The sequence below is a fragment of the Labrus mixtus genome, chromosome 2 (genome assembly GCF_963584025.1).
Source record: "Labrus mixtus chromosome 2, fLabMix1.1, whole genome shotgun sequence".
NCBI lineage: Eukaryota > Metazoa > Chordata > Actinopteri > Labriformes > Labridae > Labrus > Labrus mixtus.
Genome location: NC_083613.1, coordinates 6,861,803 through 6,888,509, shown reverse-complemented (window position 1 = coordinate 6,888,509; position 26,707 = coordinate 6,861,803). Strand labels below are relative to the sequence as shown.

At 37.0% G+C, this 26,707-nt stretch overlaps 2 protein-coding genes across 2 annotated transcripts; both read left to right on the top strand.

The window, feature by feature from the left end:
• The first annotated feature begins 816 nt into the window (after positions 1-816).
• On the top strand, positions 817-11,730 carry capn9 (calpain 9). The gene is made up of 20 exons (XM_061049130.1): positions 817-1,108; positions 2,206-2,275; positions 2,361-2,479; positions 3,361-3,494; positions 4,055-4,223; positions 4,321-4,404; positions 4,751-4,836; positions 5,581-5,658; positions 5,844-6,004; positions 6,086-6,243; positions 6,658-6,866; positions 7,359-7,395; positions 7,490-7,570; positions 9,167-9,224; positions 9,654-9,718; positions 9,919-9,987; positions 10,454-10,532; positions 10,734-10,850; positions 10,993-11,051; positions 11,266-11,730. The coding sequence occupies exons 1-20, from the start codon at positions 908-910 to the stop codon at positions 11,290-11,292; spliced, it is 2,061 nt and encodes a 686-aa protein (XP_060905113.1). The 5' UTR covers positions 817-907; the 3' UTR covers positions 11,293-11,730.
• Positions 11,731-14,370: 2,640 nt separating this feature from the next.
• Positions 14,371-25,974, top strand: ltv1 (LTV1 ribosome biogenesis factor). Its single transcript, XM_061049141.1, has 11 exons — positions 14,371-14,556; positions 15,604-15,735; positions 15,919-16,107; positions 16,880-16,967; positions 18,224-18,356; positions 19,033-19,252; positions 20,461-20,588; positions 20,751-20,890; positions 22,307-22,359; positions 22,800-23,000; positions 24,733-25,974. The coding sequence occupies exons 1-11, from the start codon at positions 14,554-14,556 to the stop codon at positions 24,841-24,843; spliced, it is 1,398 nt and encodes a 465-aa protein (XP_060905124.1). The 5' UTR covers positions 14,371-14,553; the 3' UTR covers positions 24,844-25,974.
• The last annotated feature ends 733 nt before the right edge of the window (positions 25,975-26,707 follow it).

Genomic DNA, 26,707 nt, shown 5'->3' with positions numbered 1-26,707 from the left:
CACAAAACTATTTTTCCCAGTTTGCTAGAATACAATGTATGCTCTTAACTCTATAAGAGTAGATTCAATACAATGATGTTTTTATAACTACAGAGTTCATAGCATATTACAACCCGACTCTGTCATTTTGCAGCTCTTTTCGATTTCTAATTGTGAAAAATATTGAAAATATTTCTATTTTGAAAAGTACCAAAAAAGGTATAAAGTTTCAATATTTGCTTTGAATACAGGGGTAAGCTTGCAAGGCGATTCATCTATAGCACATTTTAGCAAGATTTCCACAATAGAGATATTACAAATTTATCGTATCATCTCAAGTTGTGTCATGTTATGTTTAAACGTATTGCATTGCATTATATCCTATCTCATATTATCATAATGTATGATGTTTTACTACAAAGCTGTGTTGAATATTTGATTCTGATTGGCCCATCATGAACTTTTAAGGTCTACCATTTCTGTTTGGTACATAAGTGAATGGAAAGTAACTCAAATTGTTTATTGATTTACTCGGTTAAATTCCTTTAATGGTAAACTTTACACAGGAAGCTTCATTCTGTGAAAACTTCCAGTGTAAAGGAGGAATAACACTTTTGTGGTCCTTGAAAACCAAATGTTTCTGTTTAGAGACAGTGATTTGAATGTGAACAGTTGTCCTGTCCTGTTGTTGCACTTTTCTGCAGGCCAAACCCAAAAACAGAGAGATAAGAGTCAACAGAGTGTATAAGAGAGAGAGTCAGCAGGGGCGAGGTTCAGCAGGTGTGGGAGGACAAACCAGTTTCTGTCTGGAGGGTGTGTACCAGCCCTGCCCGACCTGACAGGTTCGTCCCTTCCCCAGACACACAGCGGGTGACTCGATCCATCACACAGCATCTCACATCTCCTCGCTCCCTGTGAAGTGAAGAAGATGCCTCTCCAGTCCACTCTGTCCGGCAGGGGCTCCGGCAAGGCTGTGGACACGCAGTCAGATGGGAAGTCGTTTGAACAGCTGAGACAGGAGTGTCTGCAGAAGGGGGTCCTGTTTGAAGATCCAGACTTCCCTGCCGCTGAATCCTCTCTCTTCTACAGCGAAAAATGTCCTGTCAACATTGAATGGAAGAGGCCCAAGGTAAATCCAGGCGCAATTAAACATTTTGATATATTTGATTTTATATTTTAGGAGGAATGGATGCTGCTCTTGAAAAGGCAGCATCCAAAATAGTAAGCTGGTTGTGTTGGAAATGAGTCAAAAATATATAAAACTATGTTCAAGGTGAGCTTGAAATCAGTTGAATGAATGAACTGTTGTTATTTTCTTAATGAACTGTTTACCAAATGAAAGATAATATTAACCCATACTGTTTCATAATGGGCTAACACAGCTTTTTTATTTTTATTTTTTAATACAAAGCTGGTTATACGTTCAGCTCTTCCAGGCACAGACACAGTCTGGTTTTGTACAACCTAATGGATTGAAAACAAACATACTTAGGCAATGAAACTCTTTGTAATGGCTGACTGAATTTGTATTTCTTTATTGTCTTTATTGTGTTTTATTAAGTGAAGTGAAGTTTAATACAAAATAAGCAATTAAGTGTTTATCCAGTCGTTGCTGCAAAACCAGTTCTGCTAGAAAGCAGTGTAAATAAAGCCTATTGCAGAGGCTGTTTCTTCACTCTGAGCGTTGTACGTAGACTTTATCCCCACACACCTCACTGTTATCTGCGAGCTAACGTGTTCTGAGACAGTCTGCAGCTGATCATAGATGTTATTTTGTTTGTTTTAGCTGATCAGTTTGAGATTCATGGACCTTTCTGTGGAGTCTTTATAAATTTCTCTGTGATGCCACTTTAAAGTTGTTACAGCACTCTCTTTAAGCTCCAGGACCTTTAATGCTCAAATGCCTTCAGCACTGACCGACACTGAGTAAACTGTGGAAAACCTATCACTCATGTTTGTTACAGTGACATTTCTCTGTTGGGTGTTCCTTCTGACTAAATGCTTCAGCTCCTTGCAATTGGTGTGTGTGTGTGTGTGTGTGTGTGTGTGTGTGTGTGTGTGTGTGTGTGTGTGTGTGTGTGTGTGTGTGTTCCAGTGACTGGGATTTCAGGCTGATTAATATGCCAGGAATGTGAACACACCTATTAAAGGCACCTGTGTCACCTCTCAACTGTCAAATGTTTTGTTTTATCAAATAAACCAACCTGTTTCTTTCCTGTTTTCCAGGACATCTGTAACAACCCAAAGTTCATCGTCGGCGGAGCAAACAGGACGGACATCTGCCAAGGACAGCTCGGTTAGTACTGAAATTATCTGCCACCCCCCCCCCAATTTGATACATTTCACTCATTTACCCATGATGCACCCTTATGTCACAACAGGGGACTGCTGGCTCCTTGCAGCCATCGCATCCTTGACCCTCAAGAAACAGGCCCTGGCTCGGGTCGTCCCCCACGACCAGGACTTTGGACGAAAATATGCTGGTATCTTCCACTTCCAGGTACACTGCTGGCTGATTGGTTGCAGACTGAGACAATTCATTGGTTGACTTCTGTTCCCCTAAATTGAGTGTACTCCTATGTTAAATATACTTGAAGAACACAAATAAATGCCACTGGTTAACGCAGAATAAATAGTGATGACTATGCTGCACTGGCTGAGGAAGAAGACTCCGTTTAATGGTCAAAACTACTTTAGAAAAGTCATTTTGGGCTCCCTAAATGTAACCATCGCAACGGAAATTATAGGATTGCTATCCGAGCTGAAAATGTTGGCTTTTTACAAATCAGTGATGCTACAAAATAAAACCTATTTTAAACAAGCAACTTTACCTTTTGCACCAGTAAAATGCAACATTTACATCCATACAGCAGTAATAATAATCCAAGCACATTACTAAAACATAGACCATGGCTGTAAATATGTATCCTTCTTTTTCTTCTTCTTGTTTTTTTTTGTTTTTGTTCTTTTAAATATTAACATATTAATATTACATACTTAAATATTGATAAGGTTGAAATACAGTCCAGTTCATTTAGTTTAATACAATTACAGTAAACCAGGGTTTGAATGAATGTTTTGCTGAAACCAGTTTTATAGTCTTTAAGTCATTATTTATTTTGAATTTCCCTCGGGATCAATAAAGTATCTATCTATCTATCTATCTATCTAAAGCTAACCCTTCTACATTTAGAACTGTATCATCGGCCTGTCTACATTTTTCTAGGCTAGCTGTACTTTTACTTTGTGCTATGTGATTTATTGCAGACACTGTTCTTCTAAAAGTGCTTTATAACTGTAGATAACTTCACAAAATACTCAGTTAAAAAATGCCAACACAAGAAATGAAACTGCTTTCTAATGATATTCTCTCTGTTGTAGTTCTGGCAGCACAACCAATGGCTGGACATCGTGGTGGACGACAAGCTGCCCTCCGTGAGAAATAATCTCATCATGCTTCACTCTGCCTCCAACGACGAGTTCTGGAGCGCCCTGCTGGAAAAAGCCTACGCCAAGTAATAACACTTTATGTTAAATCCACAGACTTACAGATGATTAACATAAAATACATATATCGATATATCGATATCGATTTATTACAAGAAATTACTGTAGAAAATATTTTTATTGTTTTTAGTCTGTTGTTTTCTTTTGTGTTAAAAGTGTTTGGATAGGCCTGTTCGTGCGATTTGGGTGTTGCAAGCTGAAAAGTTTGACACCCCTTCTCTAGAGGGCACAAACTTTGTAAATATCATGAGATTTACAATTTAGCTAAACTAACAGCTGCTGCTGGTTGATTAATGATTGGCCACGTTCAGACAGCAAGATCTCAAGATTCCCCCTGTCATCAAAATTGTATATAGCATTGTACAGATGACATTTTCAATGCTGTAACTAATGAAAATCCATCTAGTCAGATACATCAATATGTCGATGTTTTGTTATGATATTGATGCTAGGAGAAAGTAAGGTCCCCTACAGGATCAGGCTACATAGGAATCTCAAAGGCAAGATCTCCATTTTACAAGATTAAACATAAAACAACACTATGATGTGTTATTCACAATTATTTCAGACTGCACGGCAGCTACGAGTCCCTGAAAGGAGGCAGCACAATGGAGGCCATGGAAGACTTCACCGGCGGTGTGGGTGAAATATACGAAACCAAGACAGCTCCAGACACTCTGTTTGCAACCATGAAGAAAGCCCTGGACAGAGGCTCCATGATGGGATGCTCTATTGATGTAAAGACCTAAACCCCATTTCATATAATGTGCAGCCTTCAAATCAGAGGTTAACAAAAATGCTATAAGACTCTCCATGTATTTTTGATTTCTCCAGATCTCCAGCTCTGCAGAGTCCGAGGCCAAAACTTCCACCGGCCTGGTGAAGGGACATGCATACTCCATCACAGGCCTGGAAGAGGTAAGGCTCACATCCTCCTGGAAGCAAAGTCACAACCAAAGCCTATAGGTGATATCAGCATTTAGCTAAGAGCAGTATTGTAGTTAAGTGAAGCCTCCTTGAAGGGGATTCCCCATTTTCCCAGAGTTTATTTGTTCAAGTTCAAGTAAATCTTAGCAGCACAAATTGCAAAACATAGAAGAGAGATGACCCTTTTAAATACAGTATAAATGAGGTATAATCAAAAATGTGGTGTAATTATAAGAGCTTAAGTTTCAAGGAGTGTAAAGTGTCATTTTAACAGCACATCCCATCCACAAATCCCCAAACAATGTCTAAGTGTCTAAATGTTGTATCTGGTTTTCAGGTCAATTACAGGGGGCGGAAGGTCAAGTTAATTCGGGTCAGAAACCCCTGGGGTCAGGTCGAGTGGAACGGCCCTTGGAGTGACAAGTAAGCATTAAGAGTTTTCATTGACTTTCATCATACATTAAACATTCAAAGGACATATTTAAAGTACACCCACTTATGGCTTATCAGTCTCTTCTGTGAGGACTTTTTAATTGGTAATGAAACAGATTGTATTTCATATGCATGTCTCAATATGAACTACAAAACCAAAGACAATCAGGAAAAGATGGATTATTTTTTACATTTATTGTTACATTTGTTTGTCTTTTTTCCTTCTGCCATTGGTGTACACTGGGGGTGTCTGACAAGATGATTAACAGCACACTGCCAAAACAGTCTTTTTGAAGTTTAGCACACCAGAGATTAATTGGGACTGGCATGATAGACATGTCGAATCAAGCAAGATGAGATGACTTTTTAGGGATCACCAGAATCCACAAAAATGACAAATGTCTTAACTGCACCAATTATTTTATTTTGTGCATCTGTGGTTATTTAGCAAAAATAATAACAATAATAGTATATATTTTTTGTTCCAATCAAAAAGGCAGATGAGAGTGTTTCCTAGTTTTTATTGAAATAATTCATCAAATAAACACAAAAATCAACACCTACAGTAACACGTTTTATTTATAATTAATTTCTGGTTTTGTACAGAATCAATAGAAATGTGTGAAATCACTTCTGAAATTTAGAATAATCAAACATTTTAAAACAATTTGACAAAAGTGTAGAACAAATATATTATTTTCAATCCAATCCTTCCTTTTATCTCTCCTGTTCCAGATCCGGAGAATGGGATTACATTGACAAATCAGAAAAATCTCGCATTCTTTCCAATTCAACAGAGGATGGAGAATTCTGGTGAGTCCAAATGATGAATGTGACTGAATATGTGTGCAAAGGGTCTAGACTGTAAAGCAAAAGGTTCCAAAAATGTTCTGCTGGGGCTTGTTGAATTTAACATTCTTAATATGGTTGTCAATATCGTCAATATTGCTGTGTATAACCTGTATTTTTAGATAACAGACTGTGTTTTTTTACTCCAGGATGGAGTTTGAGGACTTCAAGAGGAATTACGACAAAGTGGAAATCTGCAACATGACCCCTGACGCTCTAACCGACGACACGAAACGCCACTGGGAGGTCAACATGTTCCAAGGGAACTGGATCCGTGGCTCCACCGCTGGAGGCTGCAGGAACTTCGTCGGTAAGTAAAGCAGAACTAAGACTTTATTTGAGTTGGTGGTATCTGCTCTGCTCTCTAAGGTTCTACATTTTGGACCTACAGACACATTTTGGACGAACCCGCAGTTCAAGCTGAGGTTGGAGGACGCTGATGACGAGGATGACGTCTGCAGCGTGGTGATTGCTCTGATGCAGAAAAACAGGAGAAAGCTGAGGAAGGAAGGCATGGACATGGAGACCATCGGCTTTGCGGTATACGAGGTCAGAAAGAAACAAAACATATTCCAAAACAGCTTTTCTGTGTGAGGTCACTGGGTAGTTGTTCGGGAGCTTTGGAGATCACTTCATGTTTTTGATACTGTATATGGAGCTGTAGGAGAATTAAAACTAAGCATGGATGGGAAGTCTTTAAAATGCTGAATGATGGTCATCTATGGGATCAAAATCCATCATTGAAGCTGATTTGAAAATATCCAAAACGTTAGGGTAACTAAAAAATGGACCTTAGTTGCACTATTTTGTTAAGTTAAATAATGTAAAAAACCTTCATGCCCCATTCGGGTGCCACAGTCAAGCTTCTTTGCTTTCCTAATCATATTTTCTTGCTAATTATGTACAAGCTTAAAGTCATTCTGTCCAGATATAGAGGGATAAATCAATCTCCTTTCCATTTAGGCGCCAGAAGATGATGACCAACTGGGGAAAGATTTCTTCCGTTACCACGCATCTAAGGCTCGCAGCAGGACCTACATCAACATGCGGGAGGTTTCAGAGCGCTTCACACTGCCTCCTGGGGATTATGTGCTGGTGCCCACCACCTTCAAGCCACACCACGAGGCCGACTTCCTCATCAGGATCTTCTCTGAGAAGAAAGCCGGCGCTCTGTGAGTGTTAAACGCTGGGTTAACTTTGGAAAGTTCAAACAGAGAACACGTAGTCAATGTCATCTAAAACCCCAGGGAGAATGGCCCTATACTGGCCATGGGCCCCGAGCAGTTGCCTGTTGACAAGCAGCACTTCCTGGCCACGAGGGGGTGGCTGTAGACCCCAAGCAGGCCCCCAAAAAAGCCCCAAAATAGATATAAGAACATGCTAATTAAAAGACTTTAAACTGAATATTTAAAATATATAGATGAAAGCAGCTCTCGCAACTTTGCTCATAAAATATTTTCCTTATTTTATAAATTATGCTCACAGTCAAAGCAGCCATAACAAAATTTAATTTTGGGTTTAATGAGAATTTGTATGTCCGTTGTTCTTCTAAATTCTTAATGTTGGACATGAATTAAATCCTGGGAACTACCAAAATAGTTGTTTGAAATGAACAACAAGATGTTCAATATCTGAAATTGCCTTTGTGTGGTCCTGTTCTACAGTGAGATGGGGAGCAAAGTTGATGCTGACCTGCCAGATGTAAGTAGATTTCCCACTAAATGATTAACAGTCATGCATTCAGTGAATGAATCACTGCCGCCTGCTTGTACTGATGCGCTGTTGTTCCCACTAGCCGCCCATGCCCAGTTCTCCTGAGGAGGAAACGGACGAGGAGAAAGGTCTGAGGAGACTGTTTGAACAACTCGCTGGAGACGTAAGAACAAAGAAACTCAGATCAGCAGTGACAGGCAACATGTAGCATTTGTGAAGATTTTGGAGGTTTAATCATTGAATGACTGCATAAAAAGACAGACAATGCATCTCCATCTCCTCCAGTTATACAAAATTGAAAGTTAAATATACTCCTGCAACAGGCGCTGGTGATGTCATTTGGAGCCAGATTCTGTGTTGTAGGGATCTGCTGGTGCAGGTTACCTGTTTTTAGGAGGTTTATTTTGGTAGAGGTAGCTATTAGAGGCACATCCTGGTAGCTACCGGAAGCTGCCACTTTGTTTCTGGTAGCACCCGAACTATAATTAGTATGATAGGAAGTCATTCATTAGTTGTTGCTTTTTATTTTTATTGTTGCAGTATTTCCATCTGTTACCAGTTTTGTGTGAGTGACCAAGGAACAACAGATTCCTATAAGAAAACCTTTGATTGCACTTGGGATTTTATAGTTTTGAGGCAAAATAAAGCATTTCATTGTTTATTTATACAAGAGAGCTGCCTATTTTACAGATGGGAGTAGCGATATGGTCAAGATGCAATTAAAACCTTTGTGCACTTCACAGCTTCTGTAAGCTAAGATCTATTTCAATATTTTTTAGAAAGAGTCTTAGAAGATATTTTGGCATCTCATATATTTTATTCCTCTTTTTTATTATGTATCAAAGCTCATTGTATTTGGGCTTAATGAGAATATTTACACCCCTTGTTCCTCTAAATGCAGTTTCAGGGGCTTTTCATGCTTTTTATGGTTGTGAATGAAATACTCGGGGTCCTATAGAACAACAAATAATTTTAAATCCTAGATGTCTAAACTAACTACTGATCCCTTTGTTTGTTCACTGATCTCTCTCTCTCTGTTGTTTTTCCTCTAAATGTTTTCACTTGACTATTCACATAGAGTTTACCAGATAATTTTTATAGTTTCAATCCTCTTATTTAATCATGAAGCTTCAGTTTCAAAAGCTAAACAGCAGCTTTAAAATACAGTTCAAATTACAGCTACATTTAGATACATATCATTGAGATAATAGCAACTTGAAAAATAAGAAAGGCTTGTTAGAGTCAGTTAGAGTCAGTTAGATTCAGCTTTAAAACAAACAACACAACACATATATAAATGTGTTTTGAAGCAGTCTTTAATTTCTCTCAGTGGACAATATCTGTCTATTCTAGTTGGCCCGCTGGTCTGTCATTCATGAAGCTTGGTGCAGACATGATCCCCAGAAGAGGAATCCTGATTACAGCACACTTTTTCTTTAGTGCTCTGATCAGGGAGTTTTTTTTAATTTCTCCAATAACCACAAAACAAAACATTGATATCAGCACTAACTGTACTGTACTGGGTTAAGTGCTAATGAGCAAATGCATGAATGCCAGCTCACGAAACTCAGATAGTGAACAAGGTAAACAGTATACTAATACACACAGGTCATAATGTGCTATCAAACCACAGTCAGTCATACCCAATTAGATTGTAAACAAACATCTTTCCCTGGTCAGTAGGTGTTGTGATAATTATGTTTTCTGCATAATTACAAATGTATTTGACGTCTTCTCTTGAATCCTGTCTTATCTGCAGGACCAGGCAATCTCCGTCTATGAGCTACAGCAGATGTTGAACGGTGTTCTCAGCAGACGTAAGTCGCTCAAGATTTAAATAGATAGTATCTCTTTTTTTTCTTTTTTTTCTAACTTTTTATTTCTGATTAAGTTTGAGTAAAACCTTTCTTTATTACAGACTTTCTGTCACAAACTGTTCAATTGAATGTGCTCCACAAGGCTCCATCAATTGTCCATTCATGTTAAATGTTCATGCTGTTACACGTCACAGCTATCATTATGCTCTGTTTCATAACTTCACAGATCACATAAGAATCAATATCAATATTAAAATTATCTACCCATTTTACTGCCTAAGTTTCCTAAAGACATCAAAACTTGGATACTTGAAATGTTCTGCAGTCCAATCCAGTAAAACAGATCCTATGTTTGACACAACTATGAGCTGAAACATGTTGTTTTTTTAAATGCTGTTCTGTAAATGTTATTCTGTATCTTTTTCTCAGGAAAAGAGATCAAATTTGAAGGCCTGAGTCTCAGCACTTGCCACAGTATTATCAACCTGATGGATGTATCCTTACACATGACCTACTGGTGAAAACAAGGTGTACTAGTAAACCTCATTTGACTTGACTTGTTTTGCTAAAACCTACTAAAGAAACAGTATGAATGCTGCTGCATCCATTAAGCACTCTTTTTTTAAACGTTAAAACATGAAAAAGTTGGATGAAGATGAGAGGGAGGGAGTTGTTTTCCTTGACAGAGAACAAGGTGGACAACACAGGGATGCTGGAGTTTCAGGAGTTTAAAGTCTTCTGGGAAAAGATGAAGAAGTGGATTGTAAGTGTTGATTCATGCCTTAAACTGTCACTCAAGATTACAGGAAGTGCTCAGAATTTTTGAACCAAGAAAAATAAATAGTCTCACAAGGCCTGCATGAGAAGTATTTTATTTTTTCACCATATTATGATTTTTTTTATGGATAAATGTGTAATTCTATCAGGGAGCACATTTCAATTATATTTTGGAAAATAGTTTCTATATGTAACTTTAGTAACTACTGACTGGAGAGAATTATGATTAATTTAGGTAACTGAAGAAATCAAAATGAATGTAGGTGATTTAAAGTATAAAACCCTTATGTGGAAATACTCAAGTAAAGCAGAAGTAGCTCAAATTTGGACTTTAAAGCATTACTTGTATAAATGTTTTCTGAATTGACTGCTGTAAATCATCAGTTTGGAGCTGGAAAGGTTTGACAGTAATCTGGTTATTTAACTCACTCTGTGAACTCGTGTTGTTGCAGATGCTCTTCCTCGCCTTTGACACTGATCGCTCAGGAAAAATGTCGTCCTACGAGCTTCGTAGCGCTCTCAAAGCTGCAGGTGAGAGACGACTGAATGCTTTTTCAACTTTGTGCAGAACTATTAAAACCCTTACTAGTTTAATATCATTTTCATACTTGATATTACTTGTCTGACTTTTATTAATAGACAGGAAAAACGTCATGTATGATTCACTGTTTTATTTGTGTATCTTGTGTGATTGGATTTAAGGGCTAACATTACTGCTTTGTTCTCACATAGGCATGCAGCTGAACAACCAGCTCCTGCAGCTGGTCGGCCTGAGGTTCGCTGACAGCAACTACGACATTGACTTCGACGACTACCTCACCTGCATAGTCCGTCTGGAGAACATGTTCAGTATGTGAAAAAGACAACATTATAATCCTTTACTACATTAATATCTACAAATGAAATAATCAAAAGTCGTTGTAGAGATTTAATGTTAAAGGATAAAAGTTCTCACCACTCGGTGCTTAAACGATGTATTTTTATCAACCAGGAGTTTTCCAGGCGATGGATGAGCACAAGAGGGGGCGTGTGAAGATGAACATGATGCAGGTAAAACAACATTCATCATGGGACATCACATCCTTTAATCTCTGCAAAATTCCTCTCAAGTGTTTATTTTACTGCCCATGCTTAAACAGATGGGGGACTTCATCCTGGTTATTTGATTGTCTTTGTGGTCAGGCGCTTTATTTTGCTTGCGACGTTTTGCTAGTTTATTTCCATCTAACTGTGAACTCTCTTTTCCTTTTTTTCTTCTTCTCAGTTCCTGATGTTGTCGATGAACGTCTGAGGAGAAGCTGGGAGCGAACAGACGCCACCAGAAGAACAAATCAAACACAGGCAGTAATGGTGCAATTTGGAGTTTCTTTTTCCTGCAACACATTCTCAACACCTATATCTTATTATTATTATTCTTTTTCTTTTTGAAGCAAAAATAATGTGAGATATTTTATGTGCTGCAGTGTTGGAACTGAGGAATCAAATGTTAAAATGTATTGACTAAAGCTTTAGGACAAAAGATAGTTTTATTTTCTCTGCTTTCTGCATAAATGAAAATACATTTTGAATAAAACCTCTGGCTTTGTTTTTTTATTTTGGAAATGTTGTTGGTTTTGCTGATTTCTACTCACATTTGTGATGAATTCAAGATTCAGACATGTTGACAGTTCAGGATTTAATAGACAATAAGTTAGCCAGCCACTTAGACAGTAAAATGCATTACACCTTGCATTATTTGCTGTTAACTTGTGCATTTGTTCATGTTTGGAGTTGAGAAATACAGAGGTGCTGAATCTTTTATATAATAGAAACAATCTTTGCATGACAGTAATGAAGAACTCAAGTCTTTTTCTGAAGCTAGTGTACCAATTTAACAGTGCAGAAATAGAAGTCTAGCAGCCAGGTTTTTACATGTAAAAGTAACAAAGAAATAGCACAATATGACTTAAAGAACAAAAATCAAAAAGACTGATAATGCATTCAGACCCATTTCAGAACAACGTGCATTTTATGATCATTACCTTTATTTAAATGTTGCAGCTAAATGTGAGCCTAATGTACTTTTATGTGGCTCAATCTATGATAGATTATCTTAATTTATTAGATGATCTATATTTTGCATTCATCTGAATATGTAAAGTAATTACAAACATTAAGGGAAGTACAGTAAAGAAGAACATTGATCTCTGCACAGAGACTCCAAGAGCATCATCTTAGTTTTCAAATAATGCACATCTTTAAAAAAGTAATTAATAACTTTCTTTTCTGTAGCGTACCTGTCCTCCAGTTTCTCTTTTTGTGTCTCAGCATTGATCAGCCTGTTTAACACAGCTTGCGTAACTTTTTTCGGACTTTAAATAGAATCATTGAATACATTAAATCTAGAGTCAAATGTTTCCTTAATGTTGTTAATCTGGGTTAAAAGCTGGTGCACCCAAGCAGGTGGTTCTTCTTCCCCCATAATGTATCTCTGATTTGTGGTTAACAACAGGTTATCTAATAAAGCAGAAAATGTAAATGTACAAAACAAATATACAAATATACTAAGTTATATGTAAAAGAGTGTATGGACACAGTAACATTCAAAGACTGCTGCATGGTAATGCATTCATCTGCTTGTGTTGGGTATCTTATGAGGAAGCAGAAAATAAGTCTCAACAACATAACAATGAAACAGTTGTGATGCAGCAGCGACAGAGTATCAATTGTGTAGGTTGTAAATAGTTAGTATTTTTATTGAAGGTTATAGGTTGTAGGTTCGGTAGAGGTATTTAAAAAAATAACAAACAAGGAATGTTGATTAAACTGGAAAAACTGGATCTCAGACATTTCACAATCAGCACTGTTTGAAGTGCGAAATGGAAAAACACCAGTGTGTGGGTGGGTGGAATATCCTGTCATGAAAGTAGACATCTGGCTGCCATGGAAAGAAGAATAGAAAAGGTGTTTGTTGACATTTAACGCAGGTACAGAGCAGTACAGGTACACTGGAGCGTGTGTGCGTTACACATAGAGCCAGCTTCATAAAATATAAAAGACAGAGGAGCAACTCAATCAATCAATTAAACCTTATCTGTATAGCACCAATTTATAACAAACGTTATCTCAAGACAATTTCCAAAAGAGCAGATAGAAGTCCTTACCCTTTTTAATATTATTTATTAAAGGGAATAATGATGATGAAACAGGAAGGGCTGATTATGTTAGTTATTTAGGTTTAAGTTGAGCAGCTCTAAGAGTCCTTTTTCATATTTATAATGATAATGGATGTAAGGCTGAAGGGCAACAAAAAGTAAGAAGAGCACCAAGAACAAATACAATTTTATTTGCAAAATATAGGAAATATTTTTTTTCTAGAAAACAAAGGGTACACTGCATTAGATCGTAAAAAACGTATATGTAATCTCAAACTGAGATTATTACACATGGATGTTTCACATTCTATTTTTTGTAGGCTTAGGGTTAGAGGTGTTATTAATGACTTTATCCTTGGCTCCTTGTAGAGTTCAGACACCACAAATGAATAATCTCAAAGTCCACTTCATTTAAAAATAGACTGGGTTGGTACCAAAGTACTTTACATAAATGAATACAAATTAAACAACAGTTAAAATATCATCACATGGCAGGAATATTTGGTACAGGCGCACTCACTTGAACACAGACCCGCTGAGCCAAAGTTGAGAAGTGAACCTCAACTATATCACTCAGTTGCTCAGCATGCAGCAACAGCAATGAAAAAAAAACATAGATTAGAAGGCTTCCAAGAAACAGGGTAAGATGCTAATCAGATAAGGAATCTTGATTCACTGCAAGAGAAGGCAAAGGTATAACAATGAGTCTAAAGAACACCTGTGTGTCTTGATCGAGTAAACAATCAGTTCTTCTATAGGAACAACACCCAACATTCTTTGGATTTGTCTAACATATTTTAATTTGACACAATAGAGATTTAACTTCGAACATGAGGAAAGTATAAAATGCTCTAAAACTACTTAGGCATGTTTTGATTGGTAACAATAAAAGCGCACATTTTAAGACCCTTGTCGTGTCAGTTCATATTTTAGTAGTGGGTATTTTTGGGGTTATCATATAGCTCCAGCAGGGGGCAGTAATGCGCATATGAACGAGTTGACCAGCCGTCAGTGCATGAAAAGAGAAAGAACTTTAATTTAGACTGTACCAAGATTTCACGATGTCGAGGGACTACAATCACAGTCTAAAGTACCATAAATTACCATATTATTGGTAAATTATCATATTATTCTCATACAATCGTATAGTTTTGTTACAATAATGAAAATAAACTACTTTTGTTCTTGAAGTTAAAATATGTTATTTATTTTATTTTTCACCCCCGGTTGTTTGTCGGAGTGGTTCTTTCCGGTAATGGTAGCAGCAGCATGGTGAAGCAAAGCTCGGCGTGGAAAAACAACAACAGCGACTTTTTTCTGGATTTAAGTGGTTACTGTTTCTTAACAGCCGCCTGAAGTTTGAGTTCTTACGATTTTAAACCGGACACGTTGAAGAAAACAAAACATTTAGTTTCAAAATGGTAAGTTTACTGTTTTAATTCACGCTAACCTTGTTAGCTACGTGACCTGACGTCAGCACCGGGAGTCCATCAGTTAAACAACATTTACCCAAAACCAACAATTTCTATTTGAAGTTACATTCTTATATTGAGAAAGTTTTCAGCGTAATCGAAAATACAATATCTTTCTTCCTATGTTCTTGTAGCTAGCTCAGCTGTTTACATCTCAGCACTTACAATTTCACAAAAAAACTCTAATCTTCCCAAGTGTATTTATGTAATCTCCAGTCTAAAAATATCTCATTATTTATAATATAAGCCTTACTCATCCGGCTAAACATCTGATTGAATTATATTGTAAGCAAAAAATAAGGTCTAAATTGCTTAACGAGTAATAAAAGCTGTTGTATAGTTAGCAAGCTGTACATATTGAAATAAGTTATGTTCTCATTTCAAGACAATTGGCAAGTTAATTTTGCTTGATGCATTGCCAGCTATTTCTATTAATTACAATTTATTCAGACCTTTTTGTTTGTTTGTAATATTGCACATAACTCTGTATATACATATTTATTTCTGGTTTACTGCACATAGTTCTGGTTACATCTGTTAGTCCGATCACTGTCCACTTATATCTACTCTTTTATTTTGTATTTTTAAGTTAAGTTTAAGCTTTCAGTTGTATTTAAATTGACACCTTATATTTAGGTTAAAATGTTTCGTACTTGCACTGTTGTTAATTTACTGCTGTGTGTGCCTTTGAATTGCCCCCCGGGGACAAATAAAGTTTTTTGAATTGAATTGAATTGAATATTTTCAAATACGATGTCAATCTGAACTTGTCAGGTGAGTGATTTATTTTTAACTTAAAATTAGACAAAGTGCTTGCTATGATTTCAGTTTTTGCTGTCTTTATAGAAATCAGATTTTTTTTTATTTTTTGACATCCTGGTGAATGGTTCACCAGCTGACAATTTGGGGACAAATACTTTCCCATGCATCAATCTTGCAACAGGATATTCCTAATAAGTTAACCAATGATTTCAATGCTGTGTTTGTCTCTTTAAGCCTCATCGGAAGAAGAAATCGTTCATAGAAAAGAAGAAGGCTGTGACATTTCACCTCGTCCACAGAAGTCAGAGGGACCCCCTTGCAGCAGATGAGAAAGCCCCACAGCATGTCCTCCTTCCAGCAGCCAAGGTACAGATTCTGTTCAATAGAAATGAATGTTCATTTATCTTAACAGCAGAAGCCCTTACTCTAGTGACAGCCCATCCCAGTAGGTCACTGTAATACAGTGTCAGCACAAATGTTGGACAATTAGATCTTTTTTAAATGTGATGTCTTCAATAATACCATGATTGTGCTTTTGGTGTATCTCAGGTGGATACAGAGAAGAGACAGGAGGAGCAGAGGGAGTTTGGCGTTTTCTTCGACGATGACTACGATTACCTGCAGCACCTGAAGGAGCCGTCGGCCACTTCTGAATGGGTGGCGGCTGGACCCTCACAAATGAATGTCCTTGATGAGGAAGAGGAGGAGGATGAGAAGGACACAGACAATGCCCTCCCTGTAAGTTCACTCCAGAGTTAACCTTCAGTTGTTGAAATCCTGGCAAAGTACTCATATTTAAAAGAAAGTTTCTGAGAACTTAAAAGGTGTTTACAAACTAAATTTATTTTAGACTTTAGAAAAGTTCTTGCATATCAGATCCTAATATTGTGTTTTCTGAAATTCAGTTCATTTAATTTATTTAACAGGGACACATGCAATGGCCATTGCTTCATATGTAGAAGACAAAGTAGCAGGTTTCTAGCCGGGGCTAATGTGCAACCTCTGTCTCTGGCTAAGCTTTTAGGATTAAAACAGAGGTATTAAACTTAAAGAAATACAGAAATAGTGATACTGTACAAATATAGACATTATAATTTTAATATAAATAAGAGACTAAATGAGACAGCAAAATAGAGATTATTAGAGGAAACAGTCAATGCTCAGAGTTGCTTCAGTTTCCTTCCTATAACTAAGGAGATTTGGTGTAAACTGCTTTTGAACCTTTATTTAACCTGGATTTACATCTGTCAACATTTTTATTCAAAAATAATTTATTTAATCTGTTTCTTAGTCTAACTTGTTGCTTTTTTTTTACTTTAAGTGTCAATACATTATTTTAAAATGATCACAAATAACTAACATCTTGAAGGTTTAGACATTTTTCATTATAATTAAAGTTTTTTTTGTAAGTGGTTCCTAGATGTGTCTCTTGTTATATTAACACAATGAACACAAATCACAAAGTGAACACAGGACTGCTGAAAATCAATCTGTTATGTTTGATAAACAGACATCCTCCATCAACCTGCCATCCTCTGTGTTCGCCTCGGAGTTTGAAGAGGAAGTTGGGCTTCTGAACAAAGCTGCTCCGATCTCAGGTAAGAAGCTCATCTGTCATCTTAAATGTTAAAATGTACAGTTACCCGAGGTAAGATGTGACGTAAATAAACAACGCAGAAGTAGCAGCTGTAGCAACAGAGTCCGCTACACGACGTTATAATGAGAATATTTGTCTTTATATCAATGCTATGTGTAATCCAATGGAATGACAACATCCACAAAAGAGAGGAGAACAACATACTGACGAACAGAAAACAGAATGCAGCCGTTTAATTACGTGCACGGAGATCGTAGTGATCCCGTGCAGACACTTTAGACAGTCACTGTATATAAACATCATTCTCTTTCTATTGGCTCGAGTTGAAATCTCCGGAGTATATGCTGCCACGTTCAGACATAAACTCACTCGGACTTTCTGCGGAAAAAATACTAGAGGTCTGGCAGGATAAACTCCGGGTAAAGTCTGCGCTAAAAATGCGGCTGTTTGCGTTCACATATAACCTAAAGAACCTCCGGGTAGACTAATCTCTGGAGTTTTTCAGGAGATTTCTGTATGTGTGAAAAGGGTTTTAGATAAAGCAACCATGAAATGAGGTAAATAAAAGTTTACAGGCTACACCCAGCAAACCAGATTTTATCAATAAGTAAATGTATTTAACTCAATATGTTAACCTTTGATTGACTAATTACATAAGACAAATGAATGACAACAGAAACATGTGAAACACATGACATCCTTCTTTTTTCATTTGAATAAATAAATAAATGATTTAAACTCAGTTTTATATAGTTTCTGCTCTCTAACTCTCATTACACAAAAATAGTTTTAGGAGCCACAACTACTCTGACTTTGGCAAGTTGTTATCTAAATATTGAAATCAGCAATGTATTCAGACAAATAACAGTTTACTACCAGCTGACAAGAGTCTTCATAATAATACATCTTATTGTTAAAGCAGCTTTCATACATTTCATGGTTACAAGAACAAAAACAACAGTAAAAAGTTACCACAACATAAAGAGACAAGTAAACAGTCAGAAAGTGTGAATTAAGGTTTTTTTTATAAAGATCCTTGTCTGATGAATTTTAAGTTCATCATTATAGAGTCGTTTTTAATCTCCTTTTATGAACACGCATCATTTAGGACTCTGTTTACTCAAAGAACTGGATGTTTTTGGTTTCCTACTGGTGTTCCAGGTGTTACATTCTTGCTGCTGTTTCTTATCTAAAGTAGCGTTAAAGTTTTCTTCTGTTTGTCGTTCTCAATGTTTTGTTTTGTGTGTTTTCCTTCAGGGCCGCGTCTGGACATGGACCCTGACATCGTGGCTGCTCTGGATGAAGACTTTGACTTTGACAACCCTGACAACGTCCTTGACGATGATTTTATCATGAAAGCTAACAGTTCAGGTGGAAAGCTCAACTTGGAGTAAGTTATAAAACCTTATTTCTCAGTGCTTGTGTGTTTGAAAACAGAGTGTCCTTGCATCTCTGCATCAATGTTTTCATCATTTGCAGAAGTGTTGAATATTTTTTGATTATTATCTTCTCACTAATAGCTTAACCTTAAATATACTGTTGTAACTGCTGATTATTACTCCATTTAATTCTGTAGTCATTTTAAGCTCAGGACAAGCTTTTGCTGAATGTCATCTGTTTCCAGAACTGTATGAAACAGAAGCCAAGACCCAACATGTTTGCTATTTGCCCTGATATCTCATAATAGCAGCTACAATTTCTCTGTTTTGTGATTAAATATGAAGGATATTTGAAGTTATACTTGCAGACACAATACATATTAAGATGAATCACAAAATTGATTAACACGTTTTGTTTTTTTAACTATTAAATCAGATTTAGTTTAAACTCTAATTTATTCAGGTGTTCCTAAATACATCTTTAATAATGATGTATTATAATGTCTCTTAGTTATGCTCTTTGTCCCTGTGCTTGCTGGATAAGCAGATAACTATAATGACTTTATTTATTAATAATAACAGTTAGTTTCTAAATAATCATCCAGCAGACACATACTAGTAAGAATTGGACATTTGTAGCTGACAGTGGATTCATTGTGATTTCCCTTTGATTGTAACCTGTCGCAGAGGTGAAGACGATGATGATGAAGAGTGGGAGGACACAGACGAAGAGGGCGATTTTGACTCTGAAGGTGGCTTGTCCGGTGACGAGGAGGAGGGCGGCCGGGGCCGTGAGTTTCTGTTCATGGATGAGGAGACGAAGAGTCGATTCACTGAGTACTCCATGACATCGTCTGTGATGAGGAGGAACGAGCAGCTTACTCTGCTGGACGACCGCTTTGAAAAGGTGAATTTTTTTATCTCTTTGGATTACTGAGTTCAGGCACACTCCTTTAAAAGATGAAACAGTTATTGATTTTAGATATGTTTGAAGCCAGCTAGATTGACATCCATGAAGACATGCAGATTACAAAACAGATGTAAAAGGAACATCTGTTTAGTAACAACGCTACAACCATAGGAATTCTGCAGAAACACAATAACTATGGAAGTGTATTTGTTTGTAAATGCATTGAAAAAAATGCATTCATCATTGTGTGAAAATGTGCCAGATGATCACTTACAGAGGTTTAAAAAGAAAGGCACGAAAGAGGACACAAGACAATTAAAGCATGGGGCAGGAAAAAACAAACAGATTAAAACATAAAAATGAATGAAATGTTTGCTGCTTACCTGTTTGTTTGTTTTTTTTGCAAACTATTAAATAGCGAATCTTTATCTATTTAATGGCATTTGCCACAGGTTGTTGCTGATGACAAATAAATATTTGAATAAACTTGTGACAGTATTTGTGCAGTTTAAACACATTTTTACGTCAGCTGTGTGTTTGTGTGCGTTTCTAATGTCATACAATTGTGACAGTTGTTTTCCAACCATCTTCTCAGATTTGGATTTTAACTCTATTAATGTTGGATAGATTTTGAACTAATGTTAATAATATTCATGAATCATAACCATATCATACCAACACCAAACACAAGTTTAACACCACAATTTCATCAAGGTATCATAACATAGGGACAATATTGTTAAAACAAACTATTAAAAAGCCAAGAGAATATAAAACAAAAACATTTAAAACCAAAGTTGAAATAAGACAGTTATAGGATATAAGAGTAATAGTCACAGTGCTGTGATGTAATTAAAAGATATATTAAAATGTTTTATGAGTAAAGTTATAACAAATTGTCTGAGATCATGGACATGGAGACAAACTCTGCTGACAGTTGTGAAAGGAATAACATTTGTGGCCATTTCTGTACATGGTTGGTTTGGACCCCTGTTGATGGCTTTTATTTTGAAGGTGCTGATATTTTATTGTCTGGTGTCTGACCTCGATACATTTCTAAATGACATATTCAGTTTGTTGGCCATTAGGGGGCGACCAAAGGTTTCCTTATTGAGTGGTGACTGTCCTCACTTGTGTGTTTCTCGACATGTTAAATGTGTTAAAGTTTCAAACACGCTTTTCTTTGTTTGTGTCTATGCTTTCAGTTTTTTGAACAGTTTGACGACGATGAGATTGGCGCTCTCGATAACGCAGAGCTGGAAGGATTCATTGAACCGGACAGCGCTCGCCTGGAAGAAATTATTAAAGACTACTTCATACAGAAAGAAAAGGAGTGAGTTTATTTTGATCTTTGAGGGATTTATTAGGAATTAAGAAATTAAAAAAAAAAGAAATAAGGCATCCCCTTGATGAAGCTGCATCAGACAGATTTTTCTTAAATGTACCTTTACATGACAGAGCTGAATCATTTTTAATGTCTTGTTTTTTGGTTCAGATACCTGAGACCTGATGACCTGGGTCCCAAAGAATTACCTTCCCTAAAGGAAGAGGAAGATGAGGAGGAGGAGGAGGAAGAGATGGAGACTGTTGTTGTGGAGGCTCCAGAAGAAAAGTGGGACTGTGAAACTATCATCAGTAAGTTTATTTGAACTTTCCTCACTTTTACCCCTGGAAATCCTCTTTAATGTAATTTCTTTATAAAGATTCAGTAGCGCAATGGTTAGGGCGCGTGCCCCATGTATTGAGGCTGTCGTCTCAAGCGGGCGGCCTGGGTTCGCATCCCGCCTGTGGCCTCTTTCCCGCATGTCGTTCCCCACTCTCTCTCTCTCTCCCTGATTTCCGACTCTATCCACTGTCCTATCTCCATTAAAGGCACAAAAGTAAATCTTTAAAACAAAAAACAAGTGAAATGTCACATCTTATCCTCCTTTTCAACTAGTTTAAATGAGTCCCAGAGGTCCCAAAAACATGTCTTTGAAGTTTCTTTCCAAAAAATCCACTCTGATCCTGTATTTGCCTATAAACCGATATCAGCCCCAGGAACAGGCTGTTTCTGTGTCTATAGCTTTACATGCAAATCAGCTGTGACTGACCACGCCCCTCTATGGAAGGGGAATGCAAGGCAGACTGAGAGGGCAGAAATTATTGTTTTTGTTTCTTCTTTTGTATCTGCGGAGTCCATATGTATTTGTTTTCTCTCTCTCTCTCTATCTCTTTCTCTCACTCTCTAAATCGCATGGCTGGGGGTGGGGAGCACAGCATGATACAATATTATTTAATTATTATTCCTGTAACCGTCTTTCATTACGGTGTGAGACTGAGTGATTAAAGTTTGACCTGCTGTGGGTCTTATCACTTTGCAGGAAGTAGTATAGATACATTTGTATTGTCAATGAACAGATGCAAAACAAGATAAAATGTGTTGCAGCTGCTCCAAGGCAGAAAGTTAGACTCAAAGGCAGACTGGGAAAAGTCTGTGAGTGGAAAATGAAAGGGTCATACTGTAATTTGTCAGTCAATTCATATTTCTTTGAAGAGTCAGGGAGAGTGAAGCAGGTTTCACTGTACATGAGAAGGAGAGGTGGTCGCTTAACCAGATGTCGTTTTTTAGCCCAGTTAACAGTTAAGGTTTTTTTTTTAACAATAGTTGAAATATTATGGGTGTGTCCATGAAGCTTATTGGGTCAATGGTTGACTCATTCAGTGAATAATAAAATACAAATCAAAGTCTGAAATCATTTTGAATAGAGATAACTGTAGTTTGTGTCATGCAGCTTCACTTCTGACGGTTCAGAAACTGCCTTCACTTTCAAATTTAAACATTAAGATATGAAAGTAGGTTTACTTTTTTTGACTCAGCATTCAAAACAATATTGTACATTTAAGAGTCATTGTGTGATACAGAATCCTTAATCATCGTAACACTCTGGCTTACTTTACTTAATAAAACAAAAATACAGAATTAGTTTATTTTAAGCTTTGAGAAAATGTCAAAATATATATTTCTGTTCTCAGTTTTTTCTTATTTCTAGTGTTTGTTGTCTTCTCCAGGTACATATTCCAACATATACAACAGACCCAAGGTCATTGCGGAGCCCCAAAAGGTAAGAAAAACACCTTCTTTATCGGTTTATTGCCATCCTACAAATGTAGGCAGTGAATGATCAATCCGTCTAAGTAACAGACTTTTCACATGTAAGGAAACTGAACTGCTTTCTTCAAACCTAAAACTGAGGTTTGAAACCAAGGAGCAAACTCTGAGGCTCAATGTTGAGGTGAACATCATAAACCAAACAGATCATTACCTGAATGTTGTTTTTGAACACAAAATGGTTTGACATAAAATCAAGGCAGAGTTTGAGAATATTTAAAGATTTATACAAAGAGCGTTTTTTTAAAAGCTGCTTAAATAATCTCATTTGTGAAGTTAAAAAGGTGAAAAAAAAGTTTGATTTTGGGGGTCTTAGTAAAATGACATTTATTTATTTATTTTTTTAATTGTTGACTTAAAATAATACCAACCCACTGTTTTTATTTCTTCCAGCTGAAGCCAATCCGTGTGTCCCAGAAGACGGGATTCCCTCTTGAGGTCCTTCCTGCCAGAGGTCCAACCACCAAGCAGGCGGAGCGCATGACCAGGATCAACGACATAGACCTGCCTCGAGTCTCCACACAGCCCCGAGAAAAGGACGAGAGCAAAGAGGAGAGAAAGGCAAGGAAACAAGCCATCAAAGAAGAACGCAAGGTGAGAAAAAGAGAAAGATTTGTTGAACACATCCTCTGTATGTAATTTTTTCCTTCCCTATGTGCAACTGTGCACCTCACTTTTATATTATTGATAAACTAAGACAGGTGATAACTCCAAAGATCAGTAAAACACAATGATCCCCGAGGAGCTTTGGCCATCATTACCGGGTTATTCCCTTTTAGCCAGCGGTTAGCAAGAAACGACTTCCATCCAAGACTTCTTTTCCACGCGCTGCACCGTCATAAAGTCCAATTTAGCAATTTGAGGAGTGAACATGTTTTTACATCACAACTGGTTCATTACATCCTCTGGAGTAGCGTCGGTTTATCTGTTTCTGATGAGTCTCAGTTTAACTGTAAATAGTAAGTTAAACAGAGGCTTCTTCACCCTGGCTTACTTTAGCGATATGAACCCAAGAAAGAAACAGGTATTGTTGTGATCTAGCTGCAGTTTTCTGAAATAACAACACCATGATGCTGATTTGTAAAAAGGAAGAATGTTTGTTAAATGGAGGACAGACATTATTTCTGATGCGTTTCAGGAAGTCAGGGAATCTAAATGCTGATTGGTTCCCTTAGCACAGTGTCAAGCAGATTGATCACATTAATGTTTGGTGTAGAACAGATTGCTAAACTTGAATGCAGTTATCAGTTTATAGAGATAATTTGTTGTCAGATTAACGCCAATGGAAGCTGTGATGTCATCACAGGGGATTGTGTTCCGCCTGCTTTTGTTCTCTGCATGGACTGTTTTTCCTGCATACACCAAAGCATGCTGTCATGTGATTGGTCATTACTGCTACAAACATACTACAAACAGAAACCTTCTCACTTCTCTCTATTTGGGGGTCTGAATTTCAGAGTGTTTTTTTAATCAAATCTTTGTTTCAAATCTGAAGCATTTGCTTATTTTATTAAATATATAAAGATATCCTCAAGTGTCTTAGAAGAGTTACAGCCTCATTTATCTGGAGTGCTGGGTTAGATCAGTTGATGGAGCAGGTGCTCATGTACAGAAGCTACAGTCCTCATCACACTGCTCACAGGTTGGACTTGTGAGCCCGATGCTGTGTGGTGCATGTCATGTCCCTCTCTCTCCCCCCACATTCCCTGTCCAAAATAAAAAAATCACTACTCTGCTTCATCAGGACTGTGCAGGTGTGGTCTGATCAAATGTGATTGACAGTGACCTGATAACATCAACAAATAATCTCACATTTGTCATTACATTTTGATTCAAATCTTTCTTAATCCTCTTTGATAATAATCATCTTTTTCTTCCTCACACACTTTAAACCTGTGAAATGAAGGAAGGAAAAACACACAAACAGGAATATCTCCTGTCAAAAAAAATCTAAAGATTTCTAGCTTTGATCATATTTTCTGCTCTAAAAGCCAGGAGCTGATGGTAAAATAGACTTTATCATTCCCCTTAGTTTCTACTTTTATCCACAGAATAATCTTTTTATAAAAACAGACATTTAGGATTGTGTTTGTCCAAAGTCTGATATATACAATCCTGTGTGTTTCTTGATTCCCATGAACACAATAACTTTAGTGTATTTTGTATTGTATTGTTATTTCCACGTTGATATCTTATCCTTTTACAAAAACATGTCTTTATGGTTCTCCTGTGTCTCTTTGTAGAAACAGGTCTTAAACATTATTTATAACTGGAAAGACCTTTTAAAGACAAAGTCTCTAATTTCACTTTACCTCTGTTTGAACAGGAGAGGAGAGTGGAGAAGAAAGTAAACAAGATGGCGTTCAAAGAAGAAAAAGTCAGACAGGAGAAGCAGATGTTGAGCCTGAGAACAAACGTTCAGGGCCTGAAGCTTTAGCAGCCTCTCCCCCTGCAGACTGTTATTGTTGAATGCTTCATCAGGGGATCAAGCTGCTCTTCACTTCAGATGAGCTAACAGGACGATAAAATCATCCCCAAAACAAGAGGACAAACGGGGTGCTCAGACTCTTGGGATTCTTCTAGTCATCAAGAGATAAAGTTCTTTTAACTCAAATTATATGCAAGAAGTTTGAGTACAGTAAACTAACAACAGTTAGTAATCCAGGAGTACTGAAGGCTGGGTAATAAAACGCTTTTCTGAACACACAGTATTTCAAACTTCTGATCCAAAAGCTTGCATTCAAATTGGTTTTTTTTTGTGATAACTTTGTTTTATCATCATCTGTTCAAATCCTGATATAAAACCTAAAACTTGGGCAAATTTAGAGAATGTTTTCTTTTGTTGCTGCTCAGTGTTGAAAGAAGCTCAAAAATGTTGCACAATTCTGATACTGGATAAGTTTAAACTGATCAAGGTATACACTTTTAAAGTAACCAAATCAAGAAAAACCAGTGCTATAAAGGAGACTTCACAATACAGACTTTGGCCACAGGGGGCACCAATAACTGAAAAATCCTTGCAATTACTTTAAATTTAGTATTTAGGGATTCTTTAGTTTTGATTTTTCAAAGATTGATCTTGTTTTTTTTTTTGTCATTATTTGTGATAGGACAGCTAAAGATGGACAGGAAATGTCAGGAGATAGGAGTTGTTTCACTACCACTGCCTACATATGTTATTTAGTTAGGGTTAGCTCAGATCTAACACAATCTAATGAAGAATGTCACCTGTAGAATATGTTCACAAAATGGTGACACACCTAATCATTTCATGCACACAAGAAAGACACACCCCTTAATAAACCTGTTTTACAGGTTGCAGGTCACCTGACAGTTAATAGTCTGTGTTGAGACTGATGAGTTAAGGTAAGGTTGAAAGGTATTTATAACATTTACAGGTCTGCTGTCAGGAGGGGAAAGTCCAGAAATAATCCACATGAGAACAACCAGGAAGAGTCTTGACTAAAGGCCCTAAAATGGTAGAATGTTTCCATTTCCTTATTTTGCCCATTGGTTTAAGATGTTTGATACATGAATAAAAATATACAAAAAAGATTCAACGCTTGTATCATCGGTGCATAAATAAGCTTCCTCATTATCTGGAATATCTACATACCTTGCTATCAAGAGTTTCTTTGGAAATACTTTCTGTGGAGGAAATAGTTGCTCAGAAAACTTGTGAAAGACGGTGTTTTCTGAATTATTCCTAGAAATGTATTTAAATTTGAGATTACGCCACCTTCTCAGCCTCATCAACAGTATCAAGTAGACACATTAATAAAGTATAATCTTAGGTCCCCTCCCCCTGATTTGGGGACCTTAAATTCAGTCCACTGAGGCAGCTGCACCTCCAGAAATTCTTCTACAGATCACTAATGAACATTATAAACATTGTAAATCTAATTTCTGTTCTCTATCGGGAAATGTAATAAATAAAACCCATTCCCCTAACAAGCTCTCCACAAATATACCTGCTGGTGACTCAGGGCAAGAAGTATTTAATAAATAAAATAAAATTAGATCAGTTGAAATGCTTGTTTCAGGAACATACCCTGACATCCTTCTTCTGACTTGAACCCGGCTTAGTCAGAGCATACCTGAATGAGGTTTTGTTATACAACTTGGGACTAGAATTGACTAGAGTTGGAAGAGGCTTTGCTGTGAAGACATGTTTGTCTCTTCCTCTTTTGAAAGCTGTTAATGTAACTGACTCCATTGAATTCATTTCTCTAAAACCTTTACCTTTCTAACAATAATTAAACCAATGTTGTGGGTCTATACAGACCAACCTCAGCCATCTC

Excerpts from the sequence above, each read along its gene's own strand:
- capn9 (XM_061049130.1), top strand. The coding sequence starts at position 908 with ATGCCTCTCCAGTCCACTCTGTCCGGCAGGGGCTCCGGCAAGGCTGTG. Across the intron at positions 7,396-7,489 it reads TTGATGCTGACCTGCCAGAT|CCGCCCATGCCCAGTTCTCC; the intron begins GTAAGTAGATTT and ends TGTTCCCACTAG. Across the intron at positions 11,052-11,265 it reads TGAAGATGAACATGATGCAG|TTCCTGATGTTGTCGATGAA; the intron begins GTAAAACAACAT and ends TCTTCTTCTCAG.
- ltv1 (XM_061049141.1), top strand. Across the intron at positions 16,968-18,223 it reads CAAAGCTGCTCCGATCTCAG|GGCCGCGTCTGGACATGGAC; the intron begins GTAAGAAGCTCA and ends GTTTTCCTTCAG. Across the intron at positions 20,589-20,750 it reads TTCATACAGAAAGAAAAGGA|ATACCTGAGACCTGATGACC; the intron begins GTGAGTTTATTT and ends TTTTTGGTTCAG.